The 14,584-nt window shown below is 31.6% G+C and overlaps 1 protein-coding gene and 1 long non-coding RNA gene across 2 annotated transcripts; both read right to left on the reverse strand.

Moving 5' to 3' along the window:
* Positions 1 to 2,384: 2,384 nt before the first annotated feature.
* Positions 2,385 to 9,104, reverse strand: LOC143056830 (uncharacterized). The gene is made up of 4 exons (XM_076229996.1): positions 8,989 to 9,104; positions 4,540 to 4,698; positions 3,979 to 4,161; positions 2,385 to 3,717 (listed from the first exon to the last, which is right to left on the reverse strand). Exons 2-4 carry the CDS (start codon positions 4,650 to 4,652, stop codon positions 3,609 to 3,611), a joined length of 405 nt encoding a protein of 134 aa, XP_076086111.1. The 5' UTR covers positions 4,653 to 4,698; positions 8,989 to 9,104; the 3' UTR covers positions 2,385 to 3,608.
* A 1,552-nt stretch (positions 9,105 to 10,656) lies between these two features.
* Positions 10,657 to 11,477, reverse strand: LOC143056875 (uncharacterized). The gene is made up of 2 exons (XR_012972549.1): positions 11,093 to 11,477; positions 10,657 to 10,788 (listed from the first exon to the last, which is right to left on the reverse strand). It is a non-coding gene; the product is annotated as an uncharacterized LOC143056875 (long non-coding RNA).
* Between the last annotated feature and the right edge of the window lie 3,107 nt (positions 11,478 to 14,584).

Below are 14,584 nucleotides of genomic sequence, written 5' to 3' on the forward strand. Positions count from 1 at the left end.
AAAATGAACATATCAGATAAATGTTACCATAGCAACAGATCACGTGACACGTCTCTAAGTATTGAAATTTCCCGCTTTTTCTTGTCATTTTATGGAAATTTTGAATTTCCTGATCATTTCTGAAAATGTTTTAAATTAAAATAGATATAACTCTTACCCGTTAAAGTAAGCTTGGAAAGTCAGCTTTCCAAATCATGTCAAAGTTAATGATTATATTCATAAATAATGTATTTTTTCTGTTGCTAAGCAACATTCAAATTAAAAAAAAATACCTGATCCCATAGTATTTCCTTCATTTTCCAGCTTTTTGAGAGCTGTAAAGATGAACATTCATCAAGTACTTACTGATTATGGGATAAAAAATATAAAAAATACAGAAAATATTTCACTCTGTCAAATGGTCCCAATAGCAACGGTAGTCAAATGGGAAAAAAATACGAAAAAATTGCCATACATTAAAGGATTCCGAGATTTTGATAATAAGAATTATATATTAACATACCAAAATGAAGTTTAATAGAATCAGATACCAACTTTAAAGTGTAATACAAAATAGTACCAGTTGCTATGGCAACAGTCTTCTCAAAATGATGTAAAATCTCTCATTTCGAGAACTGAACCTTATTTCAAAGGTGAACAACTTTATCGAAAAAACTGTTGATGTCAATTGGAGTACTACCTGTCTGGATTATCAACACTTGCAAGTGGACAAGAAAATTGCTTTAATTCATATACATGTATAAATTAACAAATGAACAAAAAGTATCAATTAACAACTGGTAAGTCACTGAGGGGAAACAGCCACATGCACAGTATCCAAATAACCGGAATCAAGTTTCAAGTTTTCTCTTTTTAAATTTTCCATTTTGAGAGACATAGTTTTGAATATTTACTTCTGTATGCCAATTGTAAAAACAGTTGATTGTTGCTGAACAACAAAGTGGGACATTACAAGTATTACAAACTGAAAATACTTTGTGGCTTGGTGACGGTAAACCATCCATACTGGCTTTTGCATTACAGTAAACGCAATCCTTTCTGATACTTAGAAAAGATGGCATATGTTTGGCGACAAAGTTCTCAACAGAAGGTCTCCCGATATTCATTAGCTCAGATGCTATCGACTCTCTAAACTCTAGTTGACCAAACCTAGAAACAAATGTAGTGTTTTCAAACTGGGCAGGATACTTTCCTATAAACTCATGAAAAACTATATAGGAGTTTACCACCATAATGTCAAAGCAGTGAAAAAATAATACCTTCCACCAATGATTTTGGGTTCTTATATAAGATGAATACTTGTTTAAATATTGGTTAGACAAGTCCACTCCGCCCATATTAACATTGTAATCATGAATAACTTGTGGCTGTTTTACATTCTGCCTTTTCCATGCGCTACGGTTGGAAATAGTTCTAAAACAGGACGTTACATCAGAACCTTTGTGCAAAGGGGACATAAGTGTAACCGTCTTACAATCCTTCCATTGTATGAAAACAAACGAACCTTCCCTATGCCATCTAAAATCACCTCTGGACACAAGTTTACTCCAGTCTACACTTTGTTTGAAAACTAGAGGCATCGCTGTGCTATTAGATCTGATAGCTCCAATTAAATACACTTTGTTTGTAAGTAGGTCAATTGCTAAACGTAATGTTGTGTAAAAAGAATCGACATATAGCCTAAATCCTTGTCCATATAACTTTTCACACAAAGTGGTAACAACTGTCAATGCTAAGCCCTTTGATTTGTCAACTATGTTTGTTCTCTTTTTACCCAGGTACACAAAGAAATTCCATGTATACCCAGTAACAGAACATGCCAGAACCCACAATTTTATCCCAAATCTTATTGGTTTGTCTTTGATAAACTGCCGAATGCCAGAATATTTATGTTTAGAAGCAACCATCCTTTCATCTACAGAAATATCTTTGTGTGGAAAATATAATCTTTGTGATATTTCCTTTACATGGTCCAGCAAATACCTCATTCTTGTTAACTTGTCACCTGAAAAAACAGACAGACATGTACACCTTACAATGATTCCATACACGAGAACTGAAACCATATTGCTTACAGTATAGAAGAAACCTAACACAAGAACAAAACTTGTTTACTGAACCATGAAAATGAGGTCAATGTCGCATTAAACCTGACAATAAAACAATCAACATGTACACCAAACAATCATTCCATTTACCAAATATAGTTCACCTATAGCAAATAGTGTCTGAAAGATACAGAATTGACCAACTGAACTAAGATCCATTAAATGAAAATATCTTGAAATTTTAAGCCTTTTACAAAAAGTTTGCAATGTTTCTTCTACTGCAGATTGATTTCCAGATACATGTATATTGCATTCAGGACAAAACACATGCTTTGAATAATTAGTTAACAATTTAATAAGAATAACAATTCACAAAATGCAGTGATGTAATATGATAAAACATATTATCTTTAACATGTTTAACATGTTTAATGAATAATTCTTTCTTTTAAATTCAAGTTAGCAGTTTAGTTATTCTATGTTCTTAATCATTCTCCATTATAGACATCACCTTTTTTGGGACCCAGATAAATTGGTTGGCAATGTTAAATATAAAATTTCACAATCGTCCAGCGATGTGTTCTCCAGTCAATCATCATAATACGTTGATTTTACATCTTACTGAAAAAAGAAAAAAAAAAACAGAGAGGACAACAAAAGTACAAAATCGTTTATATTCTACAATACTACATATAAATTTGCAAGAAAGTAATATAAATATTGAATAAACGTTTTAAAATTTTTTTATATTTTTTTTTCAAAATTATTTCAGCAAAAACATAAGTTTGAATCCCACATGAATGTAATTCATAGATTCGGATATAAATTTTTCATTAACAATATAGTTTTGGAGATTAAATATTTTTACTGCATTTATTCAACACCTATTTTTAATTTTTGATGTTGTTATTAACAGGTAAAAAAGCCTTCATCTCAAGTTTAATAATTCTTAAAAGTTTTATTGTTGAAGGAGAATAAAAAGTGAACACATTGTAGGTAATCATTTTCTTCATGTATTTCATTTTTGTACATAAATAAGGCCGTAAGTGTTCTTGTTTGAATTATTTTACATTGTCATTTTGGGGCCTTTTATTGCTGACTATGCGGTATATGTTTTTGTCATTGTTGAAGGTTGTACAGTGACCTATAGTTGTTTAAATCTGTGTCATTTTAGTCTCTTGTACAAAGTGGTCACAATCATACCACATCTTTCTTTTTTTATTTCAGTTGAAGAATGAAAGTGGGAGCAAAAGACATACATGACATATATATATCATTTTAATAAGACATGCATGCCCCCTATCCATTATAATATTGATATAAAATTTATCTTTTTGAAAAATCATGGCCAAATGTAAAATTTTAAATAATGTCATTAAGCACATATAATGAAAAACTCCATAGCTTGCAACTGTATTTCTGGTTTACAACATTAAGCAAGCAATATGTAATTCTTTTTAAAATATTGATTATATTCATTTTAATAAAAATACTTCACCTTTATCAACTTCAGCTGGAGACGTCACTTGAATAAATGATAGTATTGCAAATCTTTTTTTTTTACATAACATCTCGAACTGGACAGCTCTTGTATAACACATCAGATGACCAATATTTATCAACTGTTGACAGCTTTACAACTGACATGTAGATAACAATACCAAGAAATCTGTAAAAGGGAACATTTAATATAAAAAAATTCTTATATAATACTCTGTGTTCACTTTTCAAAATAAAGAATACCCTTCTATTATATTGTTAGTGTATATAAAATGTTATCTTTTGATAATATTATCTTTTAATAATTTTCTTATATATATATATATTATAACGATATACCAATTATATAACAACCCAAAAGTTTATTTAAACATCAACAACAGGTTTCTTAAAGGTGCCATATTTTTTTCTCACTTGTACTAAGTCTTACCGTAGTAACTCATTTACTGTGAGTAATTCCCAGGTTCCATTAGATGTGTATGAAGTGCACATTCCTGCGCTAATTAAAGTTCTTGCCTGGTTATTTGTGGCTATACAAATCTGAGTAAGAAGTTCCACTGTACAAAAGAGTTTGAAGAAATCTGCTGGTGATTTAAGTCCTTGTAGTTGTTTCCTACCAACATAAAATAGTAATATTTAAAACAAAGCATATACTGAGAAAATATTACAGACAAGCCAACATAAGACAAATTAATTTCTTTTAATAAATTTATTGTAAATATTCTAAGACATGATTTCAATATACTTCTTTAATTCATTAAAATACAGGGTTTGTAACTATAAAAAATCATAAAAGGGAAAGTTTAACCTGTATTTATAGTGAAAGTGAATATTTTTACATTTTTTATGATTGGAAAAGGGGCTTCAAATGAATTTATTCAAATGAAAACTATCTTCTATAAAGATGGAAATATTTCTTAAATGAATAAGTGAAGAACAGATAACAGAAATATCCATTTCAAGTAAGAATTCATACAACATATCCATTTACTCAGTGAAGTTAGCAAACTGAAAACCTGGAGGTTTTTTTGGTTTGAATGCATTTTTTCTTGGGTCTGGAGATGAATCATCTAAGGTGTTTTCATCTTTCCAATAAATATTCATGGCAAGTGTGTCACCATATCAACTCTGAGAACTGTCTTGTGATGAACTAGAAAAAACTAACATTTATAAGAAACAAAATCCAACTGATAATTATATTTATAATAAGTTAATGTATGAGGGTCTGGATGGGGGGGGGTCTGTTATTCTGTAAAAATTTTATTTTCGCCCCTTTTTTCTTTAATCATTAAAAAAATAACCCCTTTTTTCTCTAATCTTCAAAAAATTAACCCCTTTTTTCTCTAATCTTAATTTTTTTGGCCCGTTATTCTCTAATCTTCAATTTTTAAGGGCATTATTCTTTAATAATTTAATTTTGAATGTAACACGTCTTCTGATTGGCTGACGTTATTTTGTTATGAGCCCATAGACATAATTTTGTCATGTGACCGTGACGTCATCAACGTTTTTTCATGGTTTTCTACGGTTTAAAATGGAATTTAGAATTAAATTATAAGAAATGACTGTAATATTTTTTCTGTCTATTCAAAATAACATAAACTAGAGGCTCTAAAGAGCCTGTGTCGCTCACCTTGGTCTATGTGAATATTAAACAATGGACACAGATGGATTCATGACAAAATTATGTTTTGGTGATGGTGATGTGTTTGTAGATCTTACTTTACTAAACATTCTTGCTGCTTACAATTATCTCTATCTATAACAGTACTTTCTGTGGAAAATCTTCAACTTTTAAGAAAATTGTTAAAAATTGACTATGAAGGGCAATAACTCCTTAGGGGGTCAATTGACTATTTTAGTCATACTGACTTATTTTTAGTTCTTACTTTGCTGTACATTATTGCTGTTTACAGTTTATCTCTATCTATAATAATATTCAAGATAACAAAAAAACAGCAAAATTTCCTCAAAATTACCAATTCAGGGGCAGCAACCTAACAACCGATTATTGGATTCATCTGAAAATTCAAGGGCAGATAGATGATGACCTGATCAACAATTTTACTTCCTGTCAGATTTGCTCTTAATGCTTTGGTTTTTGAGTTATAAGCCAAAAACTGCATTTTACCCCATGTTCTATTTTTAGCCATGGCGGCCATCTTGGTTTGTTGGCCGAGTTACCGGACACAGTTTTTTAACTAGATACCCCAATGATGATTATGGCCAAGTTTGGTTAAATTTGGCCCAGTAGTTTCAGAGGAGAAGATTTTTCTAAAAGATTACTAAGATTTACGAAAAATGGTTAAAAATTGACTATAAAGGGCAATAACTCCTAAAGTGGTCAACTGACCATTTTGGTCATATTGACTTATTTGTAGATCTTACTTTGCTGAACATTATTGCTCTTTACAGTTTATCTCTATCTATAATAACATTCAAGATAACAACCAAAAACAGCAAAATTTCCTTAAAATTACCATTTCAGGGGCAGCAACCCAACAACGAAATGTCTGATTCATCTGAAAATTCCAAGGCTGATAGATCATGACCTGATCAACAAATTTTACTTCCTGTCAGATTTGCTCTAAATGCTTTGGTTTTTGAGTTATAAGCCAAAAACTGCATTTTACCCCTATGTTCTATTTTTAGCCATGGCGGCCATCTTGGTTGGTTGGCCGGGTCACGCCACACATTTTTTAAACTAAATACCCTAATGATGATTGTGGCCAAGTGTAGTTTAATTTGGCCCAGTAGTTTCAGAGGAGAAGATTTTTGTAAAAGTTAACGACGACGGACGACGGACGCCAAGTGATGGGAAAAGCTCACTTGGCCCTTTGGGCCAGGTGAGCTAATAATATTCAAGAAAATAACCAAAAACAGCAAAATTTCCTTAAAATTACCATTTCAGGGGCAGCAACCCAACAACGGAATGTCCAATTCATCTGAAAATTTCAGGGCAGATAGATCTTGACCTGATAAACAATATTACCCCCACGTCAGATTTGCTCTAAATGCTTTAGTTTTTGAGTTATAAGCCAAAAACTGCATTTTACCCCTATGTTCTATTTTTAGCCATGGCGGCCATCTTGGTTGGTTGGGCGGGGCACTGGACACATTTATTAAACTAGATACATGTACCCCAATGATGATTTTGGCCAAGTTTTGTTAAATTTGGCCAAGTAGTTTCAGAGGAGATTTTTGTAAAAGTTTACGCAGGACGACGACGGACGACGATGGACGCCGGACGCCAAGTGATGAGAAAAGCTCACTTGGCCTTTCGGCCAGATGAGCTAAAAATGTGGTGCACACTGTTTAATAACCCGTTACGCGCGTTATTCAGTGTGCACCAAATTTTTTATGTTATTTCTTCATAGACAGAAAAAAAATATTACAGTCATTCCTTAAATCATTTAACCCCATCCAAACCCTCATGTATAATATATATATAGAAAGTTTTACCAGATTTACAGATACTTGCAAATACAAATTTTCCAATAGCATACTTTCATGATCATAAGTATATTATTTACTGTGAATGACCACTGGTTATTCTGAATATACATGTACACCTATAGATCTACAACTGTATTGTGTAGAACAGTAAGATGTCTACTACATTTTGTATTTGTTTGTTGTTGGACTGCTGGCTAACTGATTTATACCCTACATGCATGTCTGTTTTCATCCAAAAGAAGTTTAATATATTGATGTCTGTTGCAAATATTGCTTCAAATGTTATTCTGCATGATTTTTATAAATAATGCTTAACCAATCTTTTGAAATAGTCCAAGTCAGCTTCCAAAACTTTAATTTTAGCCTGCAGCATATGCAATAATATTGCATGTTTACCCCTTTTTTGTTTATCTGCTTGTATTTTGACTCCCAGCTGACCAACATTTCTTATGTTCTGTTTTGTTGTTGTTATTTGTGTGTGCCAAAGTACTTTTTTTCTACACTTTCAGTCTTTTATTGAATTAAACATACTGATTATTTTTTCAAACAATGGTCAATTCTGATATAAATATACAGGAGATGTGGTATGAATATCTAATAGACCCGTATTCTGCGGGTGTGACCCGAGATTTTCACAATTCTGAGGGATCACCCGGAACACCCGCCGGGTCATTGAAATGTAACCCGGGAATTCCGAAAATGACCCGATTTTACCCGTATTTCTTAGCCTTGAGATTGATTTCATAAGTAATATTCCTTTGAAATACCGGCAAATTCGTAATTCTTCCATGGACAGGAAGTTCATCTAGCTATGTAAACTGTCAAATTAAGTGACCCATTAAGTGCATGGCTTCACTTGAAAGCTTTGGTGTCAAACACACTGTTAATTAACACCAATTACCTTAGCTTTAGGTCGTAAATAAATTGCACTACTGGTTTAGAAACATATTTGAAATAGAGTTACTTACCCTTATTTGTCACTATTCAAAATTATTCCTTTATATTTACGTTTTATGGGTGAAAAAGATTAAATCATAAAAATATATAATTCAAATACATATTGAAAAATAACTTTTCATTATTTTTATACCTTTATACAATTTTTTTTAAAAAGTTGAAAATTATTTTTTTACATTTATACTTCCTTTAACTGTATTACTTTATTTTATCATAGTCTAATTTCCTTGTTAATTGAAAAATATTATGGTTAAAGGTTACATAGTCAATAGTCTCAAATATTTAAGAATTACATTAAATTCTAGTGTTTGATGATTGTAGTATTTTTTTCTCAAAAAGTTTAAGTAAAGGACATAAGACTCAGTTACACAAATTTATAAAAATCTTTAAAAGTGCAATGAAATAATATTTAATAAGATTTAAAATGACTTAACAAAGTGAACATGCATTGATGTTTTGGTATCTTTGATATACATTATAAGAAAATGTACCATAAATACTGAAATTCAGCTCGAAAAAGTTCGTACGTGTTATGACCTGAGATTTGATTCTTCAATGCAGGTCATGACCTGCATTTTCATTGTCACAGGTTGACAGGTATGGTCTATGAGAAAACAATTATTATTTAGCCGATTACAGGCTCCTGATTTTGGACAGACACTTTTAGAATATGAAGGGGTAAAATATTTATTTTGGCACTTAACTTTGCTCTGACATGAGTATCCGAACAAAATATAAAATCATGAAAAAGTATAATTCATGTAGATCTAGTTGCTTTTATTTCACAATATTCAAGCCTAATACATGTACTTCATGTTAACCAAAGCTGTGTGACTAAATTGTTAATTAGGGTTAATAAGAATTGAGTATAATAAATATGATACTCCACAACATACATGTACCAGATAATATTTATTAGCCTATTATTAGGTACAAATTTGAACTTGTTATTGCTGAAGAAGGAACTTCGAATTGTCACGATTGAAAGCAAAAGACTTTGCGTTCATGGTGTTAATTTGGAACTTACAAAACTTCTTGTTCTGTTGTGTATGACCCAGTATCATCAACAATGTCTCCATCCTGAAGTAACAAATCCAAATAATCCTCTTCGTCTGATGAAATTAAATCGGTATACATTTGTCCTTAATTTTAACACTGAGGTCATGAACCGTAAAATCATAAATTACAAAAAATCCGATATCGGAATGTATCCGGGCTGAGACTACTATAACACATAGTGTTATAGGATCTTATAGTAGTCTCAGATCCGGGTGACCGATAAAAAATAAAATTATGTACGAAATTCGAAGAAGTAAAGAATTAATTGATCATTTTCTCCAATTTTTTTTTTAGATTAAAGCAGGTGCGCGCACAAATGACCCATAAAAGAAATGATTGACTATCGTCATAAAAAAACTCCATAGTTTTTTACTCATTTTTCCGACGGCGATCATCAAAAAGTAAAGACTCGTAACTTTTGAAGTACCCGGCCGATTTTAATAAACTTTTCAGTTTTGGAAACCTAAAAGTCCCAAGTTTATTCGTGTATAATCGTCAGCAAGTGTTTTATTATGGGCAAAAAACTATGCTTAATGGCGTTTCCCCAAAATAAAATATACATCATTGTAAAGCAAAATATCGAAATAATTAGCCTGTAATTTTGTAAAGCCAAAATATTTGGCAGTGGCTATTTGATCGGCACCGGCAAAATAGCAAATTTTCTATTTGACCGGCACCGGCAAAATAGCAAATTTGCTATTTAGCCGGCTCTGATAAAAACTATATCTCACTGTAATTAAAATGATCAAAATCTTATATTTAAAAACTTTTGTTACTGTTACTCATATAAATACTTAAACTTTTAACTATCAACTTCAATATATTCTTAAAATTAAACTCTCCTTTAGAAAAAAACCATTATGTACCTGTATACCCAGCAGGCACAACAACGTTGAATCAACATTGAATACACGTCAGATTTCAACGTTGAATCAATGTTGAAAAGTAGTGTTGGATTGAAAATTGATATGACGTTGAAAATACAACGTTGATTCAACGTCAGCGTCCAACGTTGAAATTAGGTTGAATATTGGTCTAAATTTGGTGGAGGTATGTTGAAAACAAGTCGATTTCAGGTTGAAAACAAGTCGAATGTTGGTTGATTTGTGGTTGTTGCGTGTTAAAATCAAGTTGAATGTTGGTTGAACTGTGGTCAGTGTATGTTTAAATAAGGTCGAATGTTGGTTGAGCTGTGGTCAGTGTATGCTGATAACATGTCGAATGTTGGTTGAACTGTGGTCAGTGTATGTTGAAAATAGGTGGGAATTGTGGCCAGGTAGACTGTGAATGCGGTAAATGTTGAGAATATGATGTTGAACACTGGTTGAATTGAGGTTTGTTAACAGCTGAAATCGTTACCCTTTATTATATCCATAAATGCCATTTAATGTGTAGTAAAAGTTTCGCAAAAGTATATGTTCTATTAAGTTGGATAGTCATGTGTTGGTGGTTGGTGTACATGTAGTATGTTGTTCAGTTAGCATACATTTTTGTGCCTTCATTTTTATTGATAGAAATTGTTCATGTTGTACCTTCATCTATTCTGTTCACACTCAAAAAATATTTGTTACATAAAACAGTAATTATACAACAAGTTGCCCACTTATGCATCTCACAATTTCAAACAAACACAATCTGAATACTTAATTTTATTTTGAAAAATAAGTCCTTCTGCTAGGTACATTCCCAGATATTTCAGAGACATATTCTAGGCATCTTGCACTGTTGTTCCATATTGTAGTCTTCATTGAACATTCGTTTACAGCATCTACAACAGAAAAAAAAAAACATATTGTATTAACATAACTTGGCTAATTTTGTATAGAACACTAGTGTCATATGTGAACAAATAATCACTGCAATGCTATTATTTTTTTCTTTTAATATCCATTGAGAGGTACCATGCACTTTTAAACATGAGTTCAGATAGAAAATAATTTATCATTTTAATATAAAAGAAAACCCTATAGATTTTAGTGGACAAAGATCCTAGAGTACATTTAAAAGGAATTGTGACAAAATGTCCCACACTTTTAATGTGGAAAAACAATGAAATATATTTTAATACTCACCTCTTATTATTTCAATCTAGTTGGAATCACCAAAGGCATGTTTATTCTTTATACCCGTTTTGTATTTGTAATTTCCGACAGAGGTTTATTGGTTAGACATCTCATTGATTAGACATCTACAAAAAAGAAATATTATAAATATTATAATTGCAGCATTTCCAAACTGTCAAATCCCTCTTTTACTTGAAAATAAAAGTTTCATATGTGTGAAACGCTTACAAAATTTGTGTAAAATTCCAAATGAATATTATTCACATAAAATTAATTATATTGATATATGTCATACGTTACATCTAAATTCTTTATCAAAAGATATTTCGGCATGGACTTGATAAACGCAAGAAGCTTGTGTTTAACTTTGAACCTGTGTTTACATTTTTTTTCAAATTGCAATAAATTCTGATCTTTCGTGATACGTCATATTTAATCGTACATTTAAAAATTGGTTAGATCATTGTGTATTAATTTGTTATGGTCACACATGTTTCTTATCTGCGGTATTTCTTCATTGACTTAGGGAAAATCTGATATATATTTGAAAATTCACGAAAACTAGTTTCGCAAGAAGAAGAACGAGATACAGCTCAACAAGAAGAACACCTACTGGATTCCAATTGTTGAGGGTGGCATGTTTCGCACATATTACTTCCACCAAATATCAAGAAACCTGGAAGGCCAAAAGGTTTGACCCAAACTGTCATCGATCGGTCTTCCATAAAAGTGTACCCGTAAAAACCATATGTATAAACAGCAATTGTGTACCATTTCATAAGAAAAGTTCCAAAGAAATAGGATTTTTTTTTATATTAGACTGGTTTGTTTAAAGCGATTTAGCAAAGTAACAACATTTTAATAACAGAGGAACAAGTTGATTCAGCAAGACCTGAACTTTTAACTGCCTCTTGTTTGGACTCAATTGTAAATTTTATATTGATTTAATCAAAAAGTATTGTCAAAAAGATGCGTGGGAAGCTATTAAGAGCGTGTTCAAAGAGAAGAAAAATTCTATCTTCATATGCAACATAATTTTTTTATTCACACATAATGAAGATTCAAAAGAAGCCAGTGTAATGTGTAGTGTCTGTTTAAATTTGGAGTGGCAACATTTGGGCTAGACTAAAACAACTTCCAAAGGCAAAGAATTGGTTTTGTAACAATTGCAAATGTTAAATCATGATTCCATTTTAAATTTATAGCAAACAACTTTTAATATTGTGACCGGTCTGTCATGTCTATTTTATGATGTAGTTTTACCAAGGATTTGTATAGTAACTATATAGTTACTATACAAATCCTTGGTTTTACATAATACTATTTTTATCACACGGCAGGATATTTAACCATAGATTTTACACAGATTTGAAAATCAACTTTTTATAAATATTTAAAAAAAAATAATTTTATAATGTATATACAAATGTGTTTTCATGCTTTTAATTAATATCATAAAGTTATAAATTATTTACTTATAAACATCTTCAATATTTTATTTTTGATTGTACTGTATTTTTAATGCTTGATATTGTCATGATTGTGATAAAATTATTTTAAAATTATAATTAAGATTTTTCATTCTCTACTAATCATGTCAATGAACAGTTTTATTCAGTGCCGGCTAAATAGCAAATTTGCTATTTTGCCGGTGCCGGTCAAATAGCCACTGCCAAAATATTTCACACAGTGAAGTTTCGACAGTTTAGTTCCGACATTGACAAAACGGGAAATCCCCGTAAATTTCGACGTACAATTAATTGTCAACGAAGTGCAGGTTCATCTCGCTGAGAAATTTTTTGTTGTTGTTAAACATCCACGATATTATACCAGATGAAAGCTTTAATTCTTGGCTTTAATTTCATCCTTTCAAGCTGTACCGGTGTGAAAGGGAAGGGGTTATAAAGACTTAAAGTCGTTTATGGGTGGATTTAGCATCCATAGATAAAATTCTAAAATGGGAAAGCGATGGGCGAGGTTGTTAGGTTTGCTGAATGCCTTTTTGTGCTTCTTTGTTTAATATGTATTTGATTTTGTCGTGATTAAGATGCTAGTGGTACTTGTATACATCCTGTCATTTGCGTTTGTGATATTCCCGTTTGCATGTGGCGTGGCTCTGTGCTTATACATACAGTTATTGTGCTGTTGTAAAACTTGTTTGTTGTTTGTCTTTCAGTTTTTGCTTTGTGCTTTGTCTATATGCCTTTTTATGTTTCTTCGTTACATATATATGACGTGACTATGTACTAATACATCGGTCCCGTCATGTCCGTCATTGTGTTATTGTACTGTTTTTGCCATTTGTGCTTCCTTGTTACATATATTAGTTTGTTTTTTAGTGATTACGATTATCAAACAATGTCGACTGCTGTATATTTAACGTATTTACCTATTATGTCTGTTTGTTTTGATCACGCATCGATTTCAATATAATAGAATTTGATGCAAATGTCATACAAATGATAGGTTTAGTTAGTCATAAAACCAGGTTCAATCCGCCGTTTTCTACATAAGAAAATGCCTGTACCGAGTCAGACATATGACAGTTGTTAGCCATTCGTTTGATGTGTTTAAGTTTTTGATTTTGCCATTTGATTGGGGATTTCCCGTTTAGAATTTTCCTCTGAGATCAGCATTTTTGTGAGTTGCCTTTGTTTGCACTTAAGTCCGTAACCTGATGTTCAGTGGTTGTCGTTTGTTGATGTCGTTCATAAGCGTGTCTCATTTTTTTATGTAGTCGATTAGACCGTGAGTGTTCCTGTTTGAAATATTTTACACTAGTCTATTTTTGGGGCCTGTATAGCTTGCTGCTTGGTGTGAGTCAAGGCACCGTGTTGAAGATCGTACTTTGACCTATAATGGTTTACTTTTACACATTTTGCCTTGGATGGAGAGTTGTCTCATTAGCACTCATACCACATCTTATACCTATTATCAAACTATAAGTAGTACAAGAGGTAAAGCACAGGCATCAACCTTGTCCATTGTTGCATTACACATATGCTGTTTTTGTCCTAAAACAATAGAAGCTGAAGAAAGTTTTAAAACTGTTTATAAAAAAAATGTTTAACATGTAGTGCAACACAGGTTAAACATTGTTCTGCATACGAATATTTTTGCAGTTTATTCTTCGCCGATTTCGTGATATTTTGACAATCAGAGAAACGATAACTGGACATATTTTCAGTTCTTCATTAAACATTGGGTTTACACCATAATTGCAGAATGAAAGGTCGGTTGAGTAGTATAATCATTTTTTTCATTGGAAGAAATTTGGTTTATTTTGGTTTAAAATCGTTAAAAAATCGACTGGCTACACCTGCTTGTATTTTCAACATTTAAGACAATTAAAATTCCCCTTTTCAGACACTAGATCCGCACCGACGCCCTTCATAATGATGTTTTTTCTGAGTGAATTTGGCAACGGTATTAATTATTAAAAATTAAATGTTAATAAAAATATCAGTTTCACTCGAAGTAGGATTTTGCATGCATATATAT

The sequence above is a fragment of the Mytilus galloprovincialis genome, chromosome 13 (genome assembly GCF_965363235.1).
Source record: "Mytilus galloprovincialis chromosome 13, xbMytGall1.hap1.1, whole genome shotgun sequence".
Lineage (NCBI taxonomy): Eukaryota > Metazoa > Mollusca > Bivalvia > Mytilida > Mytilidae > Mytilus > Mytilus galloprovincialis.